Source organism: Choloepus didactylus, chromosome 9 (genome assembly GCF_015220235.1).
Source record: "Choloepus didactylus isolate mChoDid1 chromosome 9, mChoDid1.pri, whole genome shotgun sequence".
In the NCBI taxonomy this organism is placed as follows: Eukaryota; Metazoa; Chordata; class Mammalia; order Pilosa; family Megalonychidae; genus Choloepus; species Choloepus didactylus.
Window position 1 is genome coordinate 62,598,870 of NC_051315.1, and position 23,444 is coordinate 62,622,313.

A 23,444-nucleotide genomic window follows, 5' to 3' on the forward strand; every position below is an offset into this window, starting at 1 on the left:
TTTCAGAACTTGCTCCTTCTCTTCTGTGTTTGACAGTGTGATCAGTATATGTCTCGGAGTGGGTTTTTTTGGATTTATTCTATTTGGAGTTCGCTGAGCATTTATGATTTGTGTATTTATGTTGTTTAGAAGATTTGGGAAGTTTTCCCCAACAATTTCTTTGAATACTCTTCCTAGACCTTTACCCTTTTCTTCCCCTTCTGGGACACCAATGAGTCTTATATTCGGACGTTTCATATTATCTATCATATCCCTGAGGTCCATTTCGAGTTTTTCAATTTTTTTTCCCCATTCTTTCTTTTATGCTTTCATTTTCCATTCTGTCATCTTCCAGGTCACTGATTCGTTGTTCAACTTCCTCTAGTCTTGTACTATGAGTGTCCAGAATCTTTTTAATTTGGTCAACAGTTTCTTTAATTTCCATAAGATCATCCATTTTTTTATTTAGTCTTGCAATGTCTTCTTTATGCTCTTCTAGGGTCTTCTTGATTTCCTTCATATCCCGTACTATGGTCTCATTGTTCATCTTTAGTTCTTTGAGTAGCTGCTCTAGGTGCTGTGTCTCTTCTGGTCTTTTGATTTGGGTGCTTGGGCTTGGGTTATCCATATCGTCTGGTTTTTTCATATGCTTTATAATTTTCTGTTGTTTTTGGCCTCGTGGCATTTGCTGTCCTTGATAGGGTTCTTTTAGGGTTTGTAGACCAGTTGAAGTCCTTATCTCTAATTTATCAGATCTACAGCTTCGTGGAGTACACTTTCTCTAACTAACCAGCAGGTGGCGTCCACGAGCCACCTGTTCTCCACAAGCCAGATCTCCCCTGCTTAGCCTTTTTGGTGAGTGGGGGAGTGAGTCTTGTGGGGCCCAATTGGTGTACCAAGCTTGCGTGTGTAGTTGGTGTTGCCTGCCCTGTATGTGGGGCGTGTTTCTGGGCAGTCGGGGAGGGGGGGTGGCCCTAACAATCAAATCTCCCTGATGGTCCTAGAGTTTTAAAGCTGCTGCAATAGTCTAATCCTTCAGTTCAGTCCTGCCACAGTTTGTCTCTGCCACTGACCGACAAGTCTTTGGTATTGGCGTATGGCTCCTGAGACTTGCAAGTGGGCCCCTCTTCCAGGCCGTGCACCCCGGGTCCTCTGTTGAGGGATGACTGTGCTATGTCACAGGTGAGTGCCTTTCCCCCAGGGCAGTTCTGGGCTGCTGGGCTGTGTTGGGAGGCTCCCAGTCTGCTCAAATGATGGCTGAATGGGGCTCTGTTAATTCACACTGCTCCCCCTTCCCAGCTCTGGGACATTCAGCTGAGGTTGCAGGGAAGGCTAATGTCCACGCCCAGTTTTGTGGTGTGTGCCTGTTATTTGAAGCACTTCCGTCACACTGGGTTGTCTGGGGCAGCTCTGGGCTATGGGGCTGGCGATGGGCAGGAGTGTTTCCTGTCCACCAGGATGGTGGCTGTGAGCGGACACCCCCCTTTTCTTGGGAAGTTGTGTTGTTTAGTGAATTTTCTCAGCCACTGGATTATTGCCTTTTGTCTCAGAGCTCTCTTAGTTCTGCTCTTGACTTGACGTGCCCAAATTTCAATTCTTTGAAGCTTTCTGTATTGAGCTTCTTAGAGTAATTGTTTTAGAAAAAGCAAAAAGGATTTAAAAAAAAAAAAAAAACAAAAAAAAAAAAAACGGCCCTCCTCAGAGATCTAATGGGTTATTGAAATGCTAATAGACAAAGCAACCAGGGCCATTAAGGAAAGGTGCACAGGGCAGAGAGATCAGCTTTGCTTCGGGATTTGCATATGCGCCTCAAGGCCTGATCTCCGCCCTTCCCCTTTCTGTGTTCACCAGAACTCCAAAAATCCTCTGCTTTTATTTTGGAGTTTTTCGTGTTGTTTTTTTTCTATGCCTGTCTCCTCTCTGCTGGGCTGGCTGCTCTCAGAGTCTCTGGTGTCTGGTCTCAGTCTATCTATGGTTGGAGTTTGAATCAGTAGAATGAGTTTCCGATAAGAGCAGCCACTGCAATTCTCCCTTCTCCTTCCCGGAGCTGACAGCCCCTCCTCCCCCGGGACTGAGCCTGGCAGGGAGGGGCGCTGGTCCCCTGGCCGCAAAAACTTACAGATTTCGCTGATCTCAGCAGTTCCACGTTTTCATGAGTGTTGTATGAAGTATGCCCAAAGACAGATTGCTCTGTGGTGTCCAGTCCACGCAGTTCCTGGCTTTTTACCTACTTTCCTGGAGGAGTAACTAAAACATACAGCTCACCAGTCTGCCATCTTGCCCCGCCTCCTCTACCAGATTCTTGAACTTAATTTGGATTATCGTTTTTAATCCTCATAGTAACCTTTATGGGTTTCATAGATGTGAAAACTGGGGCCTAAGCAGTTTGGGTAACTTGCCAAAGATCACATGGTACCAGATGGAGCCGGTAATAGAACGGCTTACGCCACACTGGTCTGCTCTTGCACACATTGTCCAGTGCTGTTTCTGGACTTCTGGCCGATGCCATGCTATTGCCTTGTTAGCGTGCAGTATTCACTTGACTAGATTCCTTTTTCCCTAAGAGAAATATTACAGGGCATGGTTGTTGCAAGTTATGATTACAGCAAAAAAAAGACCATCACTCAGTGTGCCAAGTGCCAGAAAGAATTAAGTATTTTGTCATATCTGGTTATTTCAAATATGTATATGTATATATCCAACACATTCAGAGGACTCGTTTCTTCTCCCTGACTCTTGTCTCATTTCTGAAACTGTGTGACCAGGTCCAAAGTCATGGTGAAGTCTAATTCCATTAATACTCTGGTATTTCTGGCAAATGATTGTTTTCTGGTAGAGCTTTCTCTACACATAGACAAGATGCAACATTTAAAAATTAACAAATGATTATTCTGAAAATTCTTTTTAAAACTAAGTTATTGAAAAGCACATAAACTAGGTTCTTTCTTTGACCTCTTAAATGGCAGGAAAAAAATCTAACATCAGACATTATATCACCATGTTTGTCAAATCTTCAGTTTGTTTCTTCCTACTGACATAGTAGCATAATGGCAGTGAACATTAGAAACAGAAAATATATCATCCTGTTGGACATGTTTTCAGTTTTCACTAACCCATGAAATTACCTGTGGACCTGTGACAATCTGCAGTGAGTGAACTATGTGGTATTGTAATAAAGAGTTCAAGTCTATGTTTCTTGGCAAAATATTTTGTTGGTTCTGTTCTCCCTTGGTGATCAAAATACTGTCACCATGACAAACCTTATAAACAAAAAGCAGACATCAGAAAAACTTGAATCTTTGCAATTTGTATAGTAGCACAAATAATGTGTACAAATCATGAAATTTAATATATAGACATTAAATTTAATATACATATTATATATTTATCATGTATTATATAACAGCTGTTTTTATAAACTGATATTTTATGTCAAAGTAAGTTTCTTTGTAATGAGAAAAAGATAATTACAGTTCATTTCCTTTTTAGCAAATGGAAAATTGATGCCAGTTGAATTTGACTTTAGTTGGATTTGGTTTACGAGAAAACAATTTTTGTCAACTAAACACTTTAAAATTATATTTCTATAACAGGATGGTCACATAAATTAATCAGATGCATTTGATGCAAAACATTCATCAACGAAAACAAAGAAGGAGGAACAGTTGCAAAGGAATCAACAGTCTTTATGTTGTCCTCTGGGTTTTGTTCTAACAACATATAACCTCGAATACTTCCATCAGATCTGGGGGGCCATTGGGAAGCTGGACCTGACAGATACGTTGAGGAGCATTTACTCTGTCAGTGTTTGTTTCTCTCTGTCACAACTTTCAGCATACTTAACTGTTGATCTGTTTTCCAGAAGGGCTTAAAATCACAGTGGGCTCCCAGAGCTGGAACTTGAGATGAGTGCTTGGCTTAAATTACAACTGAAATAGAATTTGTTGGCATTTACCCTAATAAGAAAGAACATCAGTGAGTTTGGACTCGCTGGCAAGAGTTGGGGCTGGCTTGGCGGAAGCACTGCATATAGACGAACAGCCCAGGTCACTGCAATTTCATCACTCAGTGTGCCCAGCTTGCTGCCTCTTCTTGTTACCCTCTTACTGTCTCATTTCCTGACAATGGTTCCTACTTTTTGTTTTTTAACAAAAGTTTAATCTAAGGTTACCTACACTGACTTTTTTCCTTATGCCTCCATAGCAAACTTATTTGTGAATGAACATATTTTTGTCAGAAATACCAGGGATAAATTTTGGTTTTTATGATATAGTTATAATTCTGAAAAATTGCTGAATTAGTACCTTTCTTTTGGGACTATAGTGTGAAGTTACTTATATCATTTTATAAGTTTCAAATGGCACCAGTAAAAGGGACAAAGTGTTGATATTTAAGGGTGTCACAAGCAGATGCTTTTTACTCTTATTTCCTGCCTCATAGGTACTTGTGTCCATTCTCTTTCTTCCTTTTTCTGCATCCTTCTCTCTGTTTCTCTTCCAGCTCTCCTTCCCCTCTTGCAAGTGCGCGTTCTCTCTCTCATTCTCTCTCTGTCTCACTCATGTCACACACACACACACACACACACACACACACACACACACACACACACACACACATTACTGTTGCTCTACTCACAGGTGCTTCAAAAACTCAAAGAACTTAACAGTTCTCAGAGCATACATTTAGACTTAAACGCTGTGACAGCCCTGAAGGAATAAGTTTGTGCAAAACTGTCTTACAAGTTTCAGCATCTGTAAAGGACAAGTTTCTATAACGGGGCATATTGTTTCAAGTGGTGAGATTGGTCAGTCTGTAGTGACCAAGGAAGGAATTTTCTTTAAAGATTATTAGACTTCAGAAGAACCTTACAATTCTTCTGGTCCAAGGTTTCCCACACTTGCCTGATTGTAAAAATTACATGGGTCTTTTACTAAATAATGGATTTTCCTAGGCTCTATTGGAGCAATGTGGGAAGTTTGTTTTGTTTTGTTTTGTTTTAACAAGCTCTCCAGGTAATTTTGAGGATCAAGTAAGTTGGGAAGCCACATCTTACAACTAAGAAAACTGAGTCAGGGTATTCACTTGATTGCTGAGGTTACTCAGGCAGTGAATAGGCTGAAGTCCCCTGTCAGCCACTTATTACTGGTGTGTTATTTATTACCTAACCTGAATTTCATAATATCAATAACATGAGATTAGGACCTGTTTCTTGGGGCTATTGTGATACTAAAATGAGGTAATACCTAATAGTGTTTTGTAAACCACAAAAAGCTAAATGAATGTTAAGTATTTGATAAGTGGCTAAACCATACTACCAGTTCCATAGCTTTTGCCTTACCCCAGGGACTCTTCATTGTTTTGTTGAAGATTTTGAGTGTATTATTCGAAACTAGAAACTACCTGTTGATTTTTAAGGTTAATGAAAATTTCTCCTCCTCTGTTAGTGGTACTGTTGGATTTAAAGCCACAGTTTTAGCATTTTACTTTGATTGGCATTCTGATGGACTCACTGAGCATTTAATACCTCTTGAGCAAAGTTGAGACTTAAACCAGTTATCCCTGTGCAGGTGTGAAATTGAGGCGACTCTTGAGAGGCTAAAGAAACTAGAGCGTGATCTCAGCTTCAAAGAGCAGGAGCTTAAAGAACGAGAAAGACGTTTAAAGATGTGGGAGCAAAAACTGACAGAGCAGTCCAACACCCCGGTGAGTATTAGTGACAAGGTTAACTTATCCCCTCTTCCATCTTTCCAAGTGCACCTAGAAAACATGGCTGAGCATGGCAGCATGGCATCTGTCTTCCCTCCTTCCCCCACACTCCCAGCTCCTGATTTCCTGCTTTACTGCCTGTATGTTAAAGAACCCACATTTATACACAAGTAGTGTTCTTACCTAATTTCAATTAACAAAATGCAGTAATTTAGAAGAAAATCTTATCCTATTTCTGGCTCTTTTCTTAAGAACTGTTATTCTGTCAGTGTGTTTGTATATTATAATTACTAAAATAAAATCCAGAGTATGTTCCCACCATCTGTTAGATCCCTAGAACATGAGTCCAAATGCTGATTAACTCTTTAGAATCCAATAATAATTAATAAATTAACACCGGGATCACTAGCTGTCTAAGAAAATCTTTGACGTATCAGGTGTTAACCAAGTTTTCCTTCTAAAATAGAGCTAACCTAATGAGATATAAATGTCAAGCAGTGATATTCCTTAATTTACTATTACGATCTTGGGCAATAAAAGATTGAAAAAAGATGTCTCTTTGGAGAAGCTTTTAATATTTACCAAACCTAGGAAATACTCTGTTTTTTCCCCAAATTTCATATTTGAAGGAATACAAAAAATCTTTAAGGATTTCATTTTTTGTACACTAGCCTTAAGCTTACATGCTGACATGAAATATAATCAAATGTCAGCATTCTTTCCTATTTTAAATGATTTATCATTTTCAGGGAGTTAAGTATAAGTTTGAAATTGTTTTTTCCAGGGTTTGTAATGGATGATATTTGTCCTCTTTAAAATCACAACTAATGGTAAGATTAAAAGTAAACTTGTTTGTTCTAGATCACATAGTTTGTGACAGAGGGCCAAATAAATGAGAACTAATACTTCCTTCTGAGAGCTTTTCTTTTTCTACCAGCACACCCAAGATATATTTAAACCTGCAATACAGACCTGATCATTCAAGAAAAACATTTCCTCTTAGCATGTTTTACCTAAGCAGAGAGGAAAGCTGAGGTAAATAGCATTCTACCTATACACCAGAAAGCATTTGGGCAGTTTCCTGAACTTTCTACCCATTCTTAGTTTTCACTGTGAGGACTGGAGGGGAAACTATGTTACCAAATCATATAGTTAGTTGTTAGCAGAGCCAGATAGGAGATAAGTTCTCATGGCTTCATGTTTAGTGCTCTTTCAACCATACCATTCCTATAACCAGTATTTTTTTTATTAAAACACAAAAGCTAAGTACCAGTTAGAGAAAATAGGACACAATAACTTCTAATTTTGAGAATAAGTGGATAAAACTTATACTTAGATGAATTGTACTTAAATAAACTTACTTATTTTCCCAAAGCAAGAACATGGCCCTGTCCCTGTAGCATACCTTCTAAAGTTTGAGAGGTTGGTTGTTTTTTAAGTACTTTGCAATCTTAATACCTCAAGAGGATATCTGAAGCATGACATACTTACTCATTTAACATTTCTTTGTTAGGCTTATATTTATTGATCACCTACTATATCAAGACAATGCAAAGTGCAAGAGATATAATGATAACTAGATCAGAAGCCATCCTTGCCTTTATTAACTATGCCATTCAAGGACTAAGGATTTAAAAATAATAAGAAATAAACTTGTTACATATTTTTTTAATTCATGTTTGTTAGTTGCTTATATAGCAGTAATACCAATAAAAATGTTTAAATGCCCTTCGTTTTGTAATCTTCCCTAAAGCTTTCCTGTTTTTAAGTCTTACTAAGCAGCCAATGCCCAACTGTAATGTATTTTCCAGTATATAAAGAATACAATAGTTTTGCCTCTTTTTCCACCTTATATAAAGAGCCAACCTAATACCCAAAAAAGGAAAATATAGTGAAGTTAAGTGTTTATTTTCAGATATAACTTTTTACAAATGACATTGATTACCTAGAGAATTCCACAGTAGGAACTGAATTGTTATACGTAAGGTTATCATGGAACAGTAAAAAGCCAACACATTGTAAAAGTTCAGTGAATTTAACAGGGAGGTTTGTGGTTCTGGTTGAATTGGTACCAACAGGCAGACTTAGAAAGTATTAACCTAGGGATCTGCAAAGGAGCAATTATTTTCCCAAAGCAAGAACATGGCCCTGTCTCTGTAGCATACCTTCTGAAGTCTGAGAGGTTGGTTGTTTTTTAAGTACTTTGCAATCTTAAGCTATAAAGCACTGCATGGCTTGGCTCTTTTAAATGTACTATTGTAAGAGAAAACTTTTAACTACCTATTGTGGTATGCTTTAGAACCTTTCTTTGGTTTATTGGCATCAGTCTTGCTAAGAAATTATGTGCTGTCTTGCATGCATTATTACTATTTGTAATGAAATTGTGTAATAAATAATAAAACACTCTGAGTACCAGTAGGTTGTACACTTCTGTTTTAACTCCAGAAAACTTTCTATAAAGAAACTGCTCTGAGGGCTACCATCTAACAGTGGACAGCATGAAGCATAATCTCAATGAGATTTTCTTCCCCTTTTTACTTATGAGGGCTAAGTTTTCTTTTTTTACAGTACTTGCTTTTAATAAAGTATCTTCTGCTTAATGCTGGTATTTCGGAAGGAAGAGAGTTTATGCTTAGGTATTTTATAAGTAGCTGTTTTCTTTTATCCTCACATCAGTTTCTAGTTGCCATCCAATAGGTTTATGAGAGAAAGATAAAATAAACCTTTTAAAAAGGAAGTGACTGGAGATTTAGGTTTTCTGTATGTATCCTCATCTTATAAAAGCTTAACATTTATGTAACTTCATTAAAAAGATGTATTATTGAATTGACCAGGGGCTCCTTATTGGGAAACAGTTGGGAAACACTTAATTAGAGGGAATTAATTTCAAGTACACTGTTCTCATTTTTGAAAATAAAACTTTAGTTGAAGATATTTGCCAAGATGACTTCTCCATGCATAAATATGGATATTTATTTTTAATAATAGTTATAGCTTGGTGTAAAATTTATTTATACTTTCTTTTAAGGATTGTACTTATTTGAGAGATTTGTTGAGACCTTTAGAGTCTAACATAATGTGAGGAAGGACCCATGAAATAATAATACAAATGAGAAACAATGAGTTTCCTAAAGTATCTAAAAATTGAAGGCAACTTTGAGAAGTTGGGAAATTTGACTGCTAGGGAAATAATATCCTGTTCCCAGTATTAAAGGATCCAAAGCATTTTTTTCTTCCATATAACAAGTACTTTTTAACTGAAATATATGAAGTTTCTTTGTTGAACTAACAACTCTGGAAGTCTTTTCCTAATCGAGTAAGCTGTTTTTAAAATATCAGCTCCAACTTCAATTTAAAAATTGAAAGAGAAAAAAAAAAAGGATATCAATCCTAAATAGTGTCTTTATACCCAAAATATAAGGGTCATCCCAGAGACACATTATTTATGCATTTTTAATCATAGATTTACCATATTTTAAAGCAACACCTAAAGTATCAACCTTAATTAGCTTATTTCTCAAAAAGAGGGGGCAGTAACATTTTTCAGATCCAAACAATTTTACCTCTAAAATGAATATGGTCAACATTTGTGGGAGTAAGTTGACTGTCCAAAAATCACCTATAGTAGAAAATAATTGTTTTTAACTGCTGTGAGAAGAATTCCTAGAAAAAAAATTATGTTAAAAGAAGGAAATGTGTAGTAGAGAATGGAGAGAAAGGTAACAACCTAAATTAGTATTCATTTCCTTTCCTCCCAGTTTTCACAGGTGTTTTACCTACTTGTTCACAACTTAAATATTAGAGATAGAATATGTCTAGAATTTTGTTTCCAAGTGAATTTTTCATAAATGGCATAAGTGGTATTCTATCTGATCTGGCTGTAATAAGTAATAAACAGAAACAAGTGAATGCTAGGCTCACTTAGTTTGTAGTCAGAATACTGAAAAGGTAGTTAACAGCCCCAGTTTCCCTAGAACTGTATTGAATGCTGAACTGTTTCTGTGCTTCCTCTAAGCTTTTCTTCTTTGGTTCAAGATTCTTGAGTTATACTTGGAATTTAATCTCTACTTAATTTCTTTTTTAAAATAAAGATTAAATAAAGTCTCCTTTGTGAACAGAAAATTGGGAAAAATTAGGAGAAATCCTATAAACTGTTTTGTTTTAAGCAAAATGAAGGCTTAAAACTCAAACTTCCTTTCCATTTGAAATTTGGCTTGCTAAGGTGCTTTGCAAACTTTTGGTCATGATTTATTTTGTCATTCATAAATTATGACAAAAGCAAATCTGCTATTAAATCCTCGCATAATTCCTTACATTCATTTATTTCACTAATCATTTACCTTCTGGGTAACTAATTTTGGCAACTAATTTTGTGGTATCTATTTCCTTTATTTAAATTGATCCTAATTTCTCTTTTTACTTCTGTCCTTTTCTTCCATTTTGATAGCTTCTCTTGCCTCTTGCTGCAAGAATGTCTGAGGAGTCTTATTTTGAATCTAAAACAGAGGAGTCAAACAGTGCAGAGATGTCATGTCAGATCACAGCAACAAGTAACGGGGAGGGACATGGCATGAACCAAAGTCTGCAGGCCATGATGCTGATGGGCTTTGGGAATATCTTCTCAATGAACAAAGGAGGAGCTGTGATGCATTCTGGGATGCAGATAAACATGCAAGCCAAGCAGAATTCTTCCAAAACCACATCTAAGAGAAGGGGGAAGAAAGTCAACATGGCCCTGGGGTTCAGTGATTTTGACTGGTCAGAAGGTGACGATGATGATGACGGTGATGAGGAGGATAATGACATGGATAATAATAGTGAATGAACCCAGAAAGCAAACTAATACAGTTTAAAATGTTTAGGAAAACAAAAGAAACTTGCTATCTCTGTATGAAAAACAATAAGGAAGTAGAAAGTGAAGCACTGCATTTTTAGGCCAATCACATTTATATGACAGTACTTTATTAATTTTTACTTTTGATTTATTTCTGCTTACAGAAATATGGGGAAAATTAAGCCAAGAAGTTTTATTTAATGAATCAGCCAAATGTGGTGCCTGATTTTAGAAATTTGTGATTCTATATACAATATAGTATTTTTTAACTAATGATATTCTGGCTTTCTCTTTTAATGACTACTTTATAGTTTGTATTTGCCTATATTTTATTTTTTCTATTCAATTGCCTAAAAAAAAAAACACACATCTTTTGAACAAGTGCTCTTAACTCCTAAAATTTTTCTTTGACACTTGATTTTCCTGTAACATATGACTTTTTTTCTTGTAGCAATACACTGTAATATCAGAAATGATTCATAGTGACTACAAAATCCAACAACAAAAAAAATTGAAATGAAAGAAGGTTATAACAAAATTCTTCAGAATATCTAAATGCTGAGGATTTTTAATACTAAATAGCACAGCTACTCAAAGTAAAACCTGCAAGGTGTTCTCAGAACTACATTTGAAGGAGAAATACTCTAATTTGAAACCAACAGCAGATGTTGCAGCTTTCATTCATACCCAATACTAGTCCTGGAAGCTGGTTAACAGCAGCACACGTCATCCAAGGCTTAGCTTGTGCTTTATTCAGACAGGAAGACATGGTCTTAAAAGGGCACTACCAGGCAGTGTGAACGCTCTGTATGGCAGCCCTGCCCGGCACTTCCAGTGAGGGGCGTGTGCATGTTTGCTTGTTTGTTCCAGAGGGGGGTGATAATCCTGGATTTTAAATATATATAGATAGATATTTTAAAGAGGAAATTAAGTATTGTAAAAGGAATGATAAAGATATGTTATCCTTACTTAGGCAAAAGTGCAAGCTGAATGTTCCTTTCCATATCAAATCTAGTCTTCCAGAGTTGTCTTTTTTTTTAAAAAAAAAAAAAAAACCCTGACACAGTGATGCTGGTATTACATAAAGTAGATGTAGGTGCTACTCTGAAAACCTGGAAAACTAGAAATATTCTCAGAATTTTATCACATATTTGTCAAAGCTTGTTTAAACTATAAAACACTTTTAAACACCTGCAAAACTTTTGTAATTATATAAAAGAGAAGCAAAAGAAGAAAACCTCTTTTTTTCTATCTAAATTAGAAAGCAATATTATGCATTGACTACTCAATCAAAAATATTCTTGGTGGTTCTTTTGACAAACATTTTAAGAAAGAATATCATCATCATAGATATTATTTTATACCATTTCTAAGTATATTCAATCATAAAAAGTCTTTTAGTATTTGAAGCGTGATGTGTTCCTAAACTCCACTGAGAGCTGTAAAATTCCACCAGATGATCAGTATGTGGTGCCAGCTTTATTTGGAGAAAAATAACTAATAAAGAATCTGAGCATGAGATGTGGGACAGTATATATAACATAGTGATAAAGAGAGGCACCTGGAGTCATATAGTGATTCAGAAACCTGCGCCTACTTGCCATGCAATTGTGAGCAAATGATGTAACCTCTGTGTCTGTTTGCTCATGTTTAAAACAAGTAGGGTAATAGTACCTCCCTCAAAGGGTTGTTTTTGGGTTTAATGTGATATACATGTAAAGCACTTAACATAGTGCCAGGCCCATGGTAAGTAGTCAGTTGATGTTGGCTATTTTTAATTGGGCCAGCGAAAAGAAAAATAAATGGTTTCAGAAACCTTCTGGAAAACTAAACTATCAATTTCAAGAGATATTTGTTAGGTAGTATGAGATGACATTAAAAGGGGATGGCTTTCAGGGAAGTTAAAGAGAACACTCATAGAATGAAAGCTATGTCAACAGATTTATCCTGTTACTCTTTAAAGACTTACAAGCCCTGGCCAGGTTTACATGGTCTAAGGTATTTGCAGACTGTACCATCCACATGCTAAGTAAACAGAAAGAGTTTACTCCCCCAAGAAGGTGAATTCCCCACATACCCATTCTAACATCTATGTCTGTGCATACATATGGATACATGTACACCACTATATAGTGCTGGTGACAGACAGGCACACACATAAAGAGACAGCCTATGCGTTCAGACATAGAAAAGTGCTCACTGACATGAGCAAGGTCACTCAAGTAGAAAATCTAGAAATGGAGCATCAGGGACCGTTTGCTACTCTTGACTTCCCAGCATACCTTGGGGCACTGTGGCAGAGAAGAGAGAGTCAAAGACATGGCAGTGGAAAAGCCTCTTGCACATCTTCCCAGGAAAAGATAAAAGTCATTCATTCATTCAACAAATATTCATTGAGCTCCTAATGTGGGCCAGATACTGTTCTAGGCACTGAGGAAAACATCTTGCCCTCAAGGAGATTACACGCTAGTGGGTGGAGATTGCCCATAAACAAAAGTACATCATATGTTATGTTAACATTTGATAAGCATGTGCTGAAAAAATAAGGCAGGGAAGGAGGATAAGGCATATAGGGGAGGGTTGCTGTTTTAAAGTGTGGTCAGGAAGGCCTCACTGATAAAGTAACATTTGAGCAAAACTGAAGAAGGTGAGAGAATCTCTGTGGGCTAATTTCTGGATCTGCATTTTTTGTAAGAATGTACACTTTGCCTCACATTTAAGAATAATCGGCAACAAATTTAGAGCATATGAACTGAATGAAACTGATGTTTATCTTAGTTTATGTATAAATATATATTATTACACATAAACTTGGTGTGTTAAAAGCTGTCAAATAGAGCTAAAAGAGAAAGGTAATAGGACTCTACACCCAGACCTAGTTTTACCATTTTTCTGATCCTTCAACAGCTACCATTTTCCTCACCAATATTCCAGAGAAGGCTATACACAATACTCTACCATTGAGAGACAGCAAGGATTTAGGATACACTATAATTGATGAGCTTGAAATTATTCTTCATCTGGAATTGGACTATAAATAATTACTATATGACATTGTTTATTTTGCTTTCTATTCCAAATCGTTGTTCCTCTACAGGTTGGAAAATGTTAAAACATTCCTGAAATCTGAATCATACAATCAGAAATTTAAGGTGTTCTCACTCTAGCTGTAAAGATCATTTAGAAGACTTAAATTCTTAATTAATTTCAAAAAGAAATGTTTATTAGCCATATACTGAATTTTTAATGATAATGTTACTAATTCACTTTTCAGATCAGTTTTTGGAATGGTAATTTTTTGGTACTGGATTTATTTCCAATCACTTGAATGGCAAAAATGTACATTTATAAAGAAAAGAGTAAAAGAAACACTGAGAAATTTAAAGATTATAAAGAGAATCAAAACTCTAAATTGTGTTAATAATTGCCAGAGCCACACAACTGAAAATTTAACTGCTCTTCCATCTTTTCTCCTCTACTCCTAAAGTAGAGGAATCGTGTAGAGTTTGATGCCAGTGGTTCTCAACCCAGGTTGTGCAGTCACTTAATGGTATTTGAGAATGCTGGGGCGGGGTGCATGTTTTTGGTTGTCATAGTGACCAGGGAGCATTTGGTGCCCGGTGCCAGGAATGGTAATGCCCCACATGCCAGGGAGGGTCCCACACAACAAAGAATTCCACCTACAATGCCAACAGCATTGCCCCTTCTCCATGGAGAAACTTGCTAAGGCTGTTAGTTTTAGAGTTCCACGCCTATCAGTTTTTTTCCCTCGACAAAATTGCCGAAGTCCAAAGATGCATTTTCAGAATTGCAACTACTATATTAATATGATTTGTCTAGATTTGTGGCATTTATCTGAAATCACCAGTTGTGGAGATGGTTTCCTTCCCCTTAAGAATGCTGATGGAAACAGCTAAACTCATCTTATATCATCTCCTATTGCATCGATTCCACAATACATAAAAAATAAAAGCCACCTTGAGGTAGCTGCAGTTTTGCAAAGTAGCCAAGTTAAATCGAAGGGCCCCTTTTGGTAATAGTAAATTTTTTTAGCAAAATCACATTTTAATATTTTACATGAATAACCAGTGGGAAGAGGTTGAATGCATAGTTTAACATGCTTATTGCTGAAGCTCTAGACATGTTAAGGGCTGTTTTTTAGCCTGCAATTTTTAACATGTAGTGGATTTCTTTAAGACTTCGACACCAGCTGAGGTATCAAACCTGATCCCATTAAAATCCAGAAATTTGTGGTTGTTGGGAGAGATCCAGAATAATTCTCATAGCATTACTATGTACATAATTTTGATTTTTAGAGTTTTTATTAGAATGGTAAGAGTTTTATGAAAGATCATTTAAAATTTTTTTCTGAGTTAAATATTGGTGCATTTTTTGAATTTCGATACACTATAGACTTCGTTGCAGCCTTCTGAAACTAGCAGTCTCACCACACCACATATGTATTAGAGCATAATTTTTCTATAATCAGGCACCTTTTGCTGCTTTCAAATGACTGTTACCTTGTTTAGATTTTAAGCATTGCCAGAGAGAAGAATCTGTTCTGTTCTTTTGATTGTAGCACAGCCTGATAGCTGTAGATGCTGTCTTTTTTGTGATGAAAACAATGAGAGTGTACCAGGGAAATCTGGAGCACCAGACGTTTCCTTGGATTCCAGCTTAGTTTGCACTCTATTGCCTGTGAGGAACTTTATGACATGTGATTATTTTAGTTTAAAACAAGAGTTCCAAGCACCTGCATTAACTGTTTTGTGTTGTGTGCAGAATAGTATAACTTTTAATGTCAGATACGATATCCTGCACGTATTGCTTTTGCACTTTTTAAATATTTTGTACTGAATAATAGAAAATATTTATATTCTTAGAGTGTGAGCTTTGAATAGATGGCATTATCACCTTATTGTGTGTTTTTTTTTTTAACAAAAACTTTTTCTCAGTGATTCTATTGCAATGTTATTCTGAGCAAGTCCTATGCCAAATATCTTGTATAATGTTTGTATGGAAGATTAAATTTTACTCTTGCGTGGTAAGCTATTGACTTCATAGTTGGAATTGGATATTCCAGCACAAACTCCGCAGTGTATTCACAAATGCAAGTTGTTGTCATACATTTCATTTTGATGTGAACTTTTCTTCGCTTTTCTTTGTTCTAAGACTCCATTTTGCAATAAACGTTTTGACAGTAAATCCCTTTGTTATGTGTTGCTGTGTATATAAGATCTTTGTTAGATTGGATTTCCAACATCCTTTGAAGGAATCATTGTCACACACATGTACATGAGTTTTAGCTTTTCTCTCCTGAAGTCAGTTGGAGTGTAAATAATGAATTTGTAAAGTGATGGCGCAGTCATGAGGTAGAATTTTTTTTTATCCCCAAAGAAAGATGGAAAGGCTTAGAACTCACCCTACAATGGATATGTTAACAAGGTACAGAAAACATAAAAGAAATGGTAATCCTCTGTGTGCCTGGAGAGCATTAACTCTTATCCCCTGTCTTGCCAAATTCAAACTATCTTGAAGCAATGCCTGGCTCCGGTCTTCTTCTCACTGATCTTTGCAAGCATCGTGCAAAGAATCCTGCTGGAGTGAGAAGCAAGCTGATTCCAGAGCCCTTCCCTTGGCATCATATTGATGCTCCGTCTTCAGAGCACAAGAGATCCTTTCTCCTCTTCTTTTGACATTTAGAGCCAAAAATGTTGATTTTGATTAGTCATGTCACTCACAACCATTATTCTATTCCAGAAATACTTACTTTTCAATTTTGTTTAGCACATTTGGGAATTCTATAAAAATCAAAACATAACACATTTCCCCCACCCCCTATGATAGCCTGCCTAGATGCATGGAAATATTTCTGCAACTCAGTCTGTTGTTTCTTGAGCTAATCAAAAAAGTTCCTTATTTCACATTTGTTTCCATGGTAGGAGAAGGAATGGTATGTCTCTGCAGCTGTATCCTGCTGCCCTGTGAAGAAATAAAATTTCACGAACAAGTTCAGCTTTAGACTCTATTCCTCAAGTTATTTTCCTGTCCGCATTATTAAAACAAGGGAGTGCATTTGGCAATTGCTACATACATCAAGTGTTTCACGGGAGAAAGTAGCAACCCTTGAGGGAAACAAAGCACAAGGGAATAGCAGAGTAGATATAGAATAGTAGAGATTTAACTGTACACATCATACCCTTGCAACTGTTTTTTATTTATTTTAAACAGTGGATTTTAAATTCTTCCAGAGTCTGCTTTTTCTCCTTTTCCTTCAACATGCACAGCATTGCACCCCGTGCTCCAATTAAGGGCACGAAACTTACCTGTCCTTTCCTCCCTACCCCCCACACCTACTGCCAGTTTTGCTTTGTTGTTTCTCTTCATCTGGAATCACCTCACTTCTCCCTGCTTTTCGCTGCCAAGCTCAAGCCACTACTATACCTTCCATGCCTCCCATCTTATACTATGAATCCCTCTATGAATATGTCACTCTTTTCTGGTATATCCAAAGGCCTTGAACTCTATACCAGGGAATTCAGCATTTTACTATATGTATCTTTGAATTTTATCCTGTTCATTCAAAAAAAAAAAAAAAAAACGTACCAGGTCTTCAGGCATTCTGCTAGACATTGAGTGTCTAGGCCAAGATGAAGAAGGCCTTAGACTCCCCCATGTATAATCCACATCTATTTTACCCCCAATTAATTAAAAGCTCCTTGAAGACAGGAGCTATGTCTTTCCTAGCAGGGTTTTGAGTACCTAAATAAATACCCACAGATTAGAAGGATTAACTCACCCACCCTCTGATTTTTTCACGAAAGTAAAAGTAGCCAAATTCAACATCCTTTTTCAATCACGCATGAAAAGTATTATTTGTAACAGAGGTTGAGTGATACTTGGCCATGTTATCTCATGAGCCATCCAAACATTTGACAAGTTATATTAGTTAAAGCTAATGGCTATATCAAATTCTAATTTGGCTAATAGTACACCCAGATTTTTCAAATTATGTAAGCATTTATTATTTAGTTCATGGCCATGGGACTGGCTGCAGGTTAAAGTCTTCTGCAAAAGTCTTCCTTCATGCTTGTGTTCCTCACAATGAGGGCTTAAAGTGTTTTAGTTATAGCAACTCTGCAACCTGGGTTTCTTAGGACAGCTCCTATTTCACATGTCCTTCATGCATGAGACCTAATATTTGCTTTAAAAATATAATGCAAGTAACATAGTTAAACACTCAGAAATTCCCCTATGAGAATAAGCATAATACACCATCTGGTTACCAAATAGTTGCTTTAGAATCATCATTAATAACCAAATAATTCTCATGTTGGCTGAGAGTTCCTGTTATCTGACAAATGTCAGGAATTCCTTGACTGCCAAGGCCCGTTGGTGGGATATAAAACTGCTCTTGGTAATTTTTTAGATCTTTTTTGCTTGAGGATTTCTTCATGTAAGTCACCAATAATCACTGTAAATCATGTGGATCAATTTCTAAAATCAATTAGGATGGCTAAACATTGTATGAATTTAGTATTAAAAATCAGTACACTCATAAAATGAAGATAAAGGTGAATTTAGTTTGGATGGCAGCTTTGGGGACTTAAAGCACTCTAATTTGGGGGATTAAAAAAAAAGGTTCCTAGTAATGGATTTGTTATGGACTTTTAGTTCCTCTCTCTGATTGACTATATTCTGTGAAATATGACAATGTCTAACTTAGAGAAATGGATGAAGAAATGTGATAAAAATAATTTCCAAGACTCATGAAAATTTCCTGCCTCCTTCCCTAAATCAAATCTCTGCTGAGAGGCAGCGTGTAATATTGGAAAAATGATGGACTTAGAAGCCAGGTGAACCAGGGTTTTAACCCCAACTCTTTTACTTTCTAGGTATATGTCTAGACAAATTACAAAATCTCCCTGACCACCCACTTCCTCATCTATAAAATGGGGTGATAATACTTACCTGCAGAGTTAGGGTTGCTAATTGATGAGGAAATGAATCTATGTAAAGTTGGTACCACAGTGCTTGGCATGTAGAAAAGGTATTCAATAAATAATAATTATTAACTCCTTTCAAAGGCCAAATGCCAGGGATTGGGAAATGAAGAATGTAAACCATCGTAGAGATTTCTGTGTGTCTATGTAAAGATGCATTCTTCATACTGCCAATCAACTACAGGAACTCAGTATTGTCCAAGGAAAGCAAGGAGGCTACCTCTTGGGTTTTGTTTCTCCTACTCACAGGAAAGCCTGCCTGAAAATTATCGAAGCATCTGATTCCCTGATTCCTGTCTTCTCTCCCACCTTAAGATGTTGGAGCTTATTTCTTTTAAACGTTTTGCATATGCGATTGTGTTTAGAACCTGATGTGGTCCTTCAGCAGATGCAGTCCTCTGGGGAAAGGTACAGATTGGTCATAGGTTGCAGTATCAATTACTGGCTTTGCAAGCTCACAGCTTATTAACAATTTTTCACTGAGTGACTACTCTGTGCTATATTCTAAGAGAAGAAAATATAAAGATGTACAAAGTCCCTGCTGAAACAGTTCACAAAGTACAAGGAATTCTAACTGAGGGGAAAATATTATATCATTGGCTTCTGTGGTCAAAATGCTTGGAGCACTGAGAAATTCTTCTAAGGTCAAGAAAATCATTTTTAATTTAATGTAACCAAGGGGGAACCAAGCCAGAGCAGCAGCCAAGCGCTGGAAGAGTGAGACAAGGGGATAAACCCAAAGGACTATGATAATATTACTTTTGTTTTTCATTTCCTTCGTATTTCCCACGCAGCTGCTGCCCTCCTTTGAAATTGGTGCATGGACTGAAGACGACGTGGTAAGCTTCTATTAATGCCTCATTTGACCTGGGCGGGTATTTCCTAAATTTGTCCCCTAAGTTTCAAAATGCACCTAGAGGAGCTTGGTCCTTAGGAAACGCAAACAAGGAGAATTGGACAAATTCCATTTTTTTTCTATTTTTAATGCAATTATAATTTAAAATAAAGCCTCAAGAGCAAAGGAAGCATCTCTTCAAATCTTACAAGAGGGTTCCATCTCCCTGTTTGCTCTGATTGGTATTCAGGATCCAATAATGAGTATCAATGACAGAGTTAAGGAGATGACCCAGGATACCAAGTGAACAAACAGAGAGAGAGAGAGATCTTAAATTTTCCTTAAGTGCCAGGAATGGAGTTTGTGGAGAAGGATCTGGTAAAGGCAGGCTGGGATCCTGCTGAACTGGGTTTCCTTCCCACCTTAGACCTGTCTGAAAAGTAACAGGTCCAGATTTGCCTTCTTTACTCTGACCTTCCCAAGGAGGAGTGGACATAGATGCTCCCAGACATTCTCTGCAGCTGTAGCCAGAGAAGTCACCATGTTTTTGAGAGGATGCGGGTGGGCTATTTAAGGCCAAAGGAAGCCCTCTACCATACATTCTGGGGAGAGACCCTGAAGACCAATCCTACTTAGCCTTCTGCATTTCTATATCTGTCCCCTTAGTGACAAAACAGATATAAGAATTCCTGCTCAGAGACCCTCAGGAACTAATGCCTGTCGAGGTCCATATTACAAGTTCAGGGTATCATTAAATGAAAAAGAAAATAAAGATGTAATGCCAGACAGGGATGGCCTCCACACCAGGGAACGAACAGATCCAAGTCACACAAAGACTAAGCTCACCACTGTTAACCTAACCCAATCTGGTTTCTGGGCCTGGGCATTTCCCATCCTGCCCTTTGTATTCTTGGGAAGTAAAACTGCTTTCAACATTAGCTAACGTCTTTGGCTTCTAAAGGGTAAGGAAACTTGGCACCAGCTGCCTCTATTTCTTCCCTGTCACTCACAGCGATTCTAGATTTCCTGCCAACTCTGCTTAACAAGCAAAGAGGACTTAGGATCTCCTTTATTCACAGGCCTGGATGTAATCCCTTTATCCCAGGCTACAAAGTTGGTCCACCTCATTTGAAAAGAATTTTTGTCAAAGCCCTGAGCTCCAAAAGCTATTTACTCTTTGCTCCAAGGTTGAGTGGTTTCTAGTCCATTTAAATAAATTTCTGGAGTCCTGGGTTCCAGAGAGAAACTGAGGGACAGGGTCTAGCATTCCTCCTAGCTCCCTTCACCCCAGTAATGTGAGAGACCACCGGGAACCATGGGCAAAGTAAGATTCAAGGACTAAGGTCACTGGAATAAATCAGGAAGTCCTCATTTGGCCACTAGAGCTGCAAGAGCTTCAAAGAGCAGACAGTACAACGTCTTGGTTTTATGCAGGAAGCTCCGTGGTTTGACATGTCCTGGGCCACATGGCTACTTCATGACCAGCCTAGAACACAGGACTCATTCTACCCATTTCTCTGTCCACTGTAGTATGGTACCTCATGCAATTCCTGGGTAAACCAGTGCCCCTCAAAAATCCAGATGACCACCATCAAATAAATGGGGGGCAGGGAAGATCATTATACGTAGGAACTCTCTCGAAAGGATTTTTTTCTCCCAAATAAGGAGGAAAACTCCAATAGTCCCCCAAGTGTCCAAGTCCTCCAAAGGGGGAGGGCTTATCTCCAGTTTGAAAGCTTTAAATTTTAAAACTACAGACAGAAGTCTTCCATTTTTACCTTTGAGGTTGAGTCAGGAATTAAATATATCAAAATTCATTGAAAACTCTGTTTCATTAAGCCTGGCCAATGACCCTTGTATGGATCTTTAAAATCATACATATGTCCTCTCATTTGCAGTATTTTTGGGTACAGCAGCTCGTCAGAAAAGGCAAGTGAAATCACTTACCATCTTAATTCATGGAGCTAACTTTTCTTTGGTCATGATTTAGTCTAATTTTATTCCGCCTTCTTATAACTTCCTCCAGGTGACTCTTCAGCAGAGATGAGCATATACGCAAGCTTGTTCAAGGAAAACAACATCACAGGCAAGCGACTTCTTCTTCTGGAGGAGGAAGACTTGAAAGACATGGGCATTGTCTCCAAGGGGCATATCATTCATTTAAAGGTACCTCGAAAAGGAAGAACATTCCATTAATAAGTGTTTGTTGAGTACCTGCTATGTAGCAGATCACTTGTTAGATGCTGGGAATAGAAGCAGGGCTGAGCCGGTGGTTAAAGTGCTGAAATACTTCCTCTACGGTTGACTATTAGCTGCTGATGCCACGGAAGCCTTCCTGCCTCCTCATAATCCAACAACAAAAGGATTGCTACCTGTCACAGCAGGAGTCACCTGGATACACCTGAATATCACCACTGTGCCCTTGTGAAGTCTTTAGTCTGGGTGGAAGGCAGATATTAATCATGCAATAATGGAAAAATGGCAGCTTTGAGAAATGCCACAAAGATGAGGTGGGGTAAGGATGGGCAAAAGCTTCAGTGTAGAAGTTATGAAGGTGCTGAGAGCTCAAGGACAAGTAGGTGTTTCCAGTTGAGGGCTGGTGGCAGGGTGCTGGGGAAGAGGGCTGCACGTGCAAAGGCTGTGGTGTGCGAGAAAGCTTAAGTGTGTTGGACGAGCTGCAAATCAACCAGTGTGGCCCCAGGAGAACAGCCATCCCACCCAGCATTGTCAGGAGGAGAGGTTATTTAATTCAGAAAGGCCTGATAGCTGTTAGGAATCCCTAAGGACCCCTGGAACTTGCCTGGGGCCTGCGTGAACCTACACTACTCCAGCAACATAAAATCATTGGAATGTTTGTTGAATTTACCGTCTTAGCATTTTGAACTAGAACAGACGCCACCAGATGTTTTTCTAATCTTCCATTTACTCAGGAAATCCTAACATCCTAATCTCTTTACATGAAGTTGAATTCAGCTTCAGTCTTGAAGAATTTCAAGACTAAACCTCTGTTTTTGTTGCTGTTGTTTGCAGTTTAGCAACGAGATCTGTTTCTTGTTTGTTTGTTGTTTGGTTCAAAAATATTACTGAAAGGGAAAAAGCCCATGTTATAAACAATGACAGATATTCTTGCATTCCCCTTTACTCAAAAGACCATAACTATCATTCAAATATTATTTCCCAGATGGAATCTTCCTCCCCCTCTTTTTTTTTCTTACTATGTTCATACAATATTTCTGTTCATAAATTTTTTCCCTAAAGCTTTTTTTTCTTTTTTTATTGTGGTAAAATATACAAACTTAAAATTTGTCATTTTAACCATTTTTAAGTGTATAATTCAGTGGCATTAAGTACGGTCACAATGATGTGTACCCATCACCATTATTTATAGAATTTTTTTGTCGTCTCAAGCAGAAACTCTTTAGCCAATGAACAAATCCCCACTCCTCCCTACCCCCACCCCCTGGTAACCTCTACTCCACCATCTGTCTGTGTAGAATTTGCCTTTTCTAGACATCTCATAAAAGTGGAATCATACAGTATTTGTTTTTTGTGTGTGACACATTTCACCAACATTCCTTAAGGATCAGTTAGGAGGAAGGGGGTGTAAGCTGTGAGACTCTCCTCACCAAAAGCCATAGGTGATTTAAATATTCCCAGACTTGGCCAATGAAAACAAATTCTAGGACAAAGTGCCCTTCTATGCTGATTGGTATCATTAGGGCAAGCAATGTCCAAACATATTGTCTATTGTTCACCAAGTTTAGTAAATACCTACTAATTGCAAGATTGGGCCTGGGAAGATACAAAGAATCCTGTCCTTCAGGAATTTACATCTCACGGAAGAGATTAAACGTGTATATGCACCTTCTCATAAAGTTGAGTTTCTTGGCAGTTCAGGGAAAAGGAGTGATTCATTACCTGTGCTTGGGACGGGCAGTGGAGGGGGATGGAGAGGGAGGCCCTTGAGCTGGATCTTGGAGGAAGGACAGAATTTGGGATGTAGACAGGAGAGGGAAAGCAAAGAACATTAATCTAGACAGAGAGAATGAAGAAAGACAGAAAGAGAGAGACAGAATGTAGAGGGGCA

General features: G+C 37.7%; 1 protein-coding gene across 7 annotated transcripts in view; it reads left to right on the plus strand.

The window, feature by feature from the left end:
* MAP3K20 (mitogen-activated protein kinase kinase kinase 20) overlaps positions 1–23,444 on the plus strand; it is a 237,716-nt gene that overhangs the window by 181,037 nt on the left and 33,235 nt on the right. For 6 of the 7 annotated variants that reach the window (XM_037849344.1, XM_037849339.1, XM_037849342.1 and 3 more), the window contains exons 11-14: positions 5,547–5,682; positions 19,317–19,361; positions 21,256–21,286; positions 21,384–21,523. In XM_037849344.1, the coding sequence (XP_037705272.1) occupies positions 5,547–5,682; positions 19,317–19,361; positions 21,256–21,286; positions 21,384–21,523 (352 nt within the window). Of the gene's footprint in view, positions 1–5,546; positions 5,683–10,132; positions 15,725–19,316; positions 19,362–21,255; positions 21,287–21,383; positions 21,524–23,444 lie in introns of those variants that run through there. The other variant, XM_037849345.1, reaches the window with a different exon arrangement.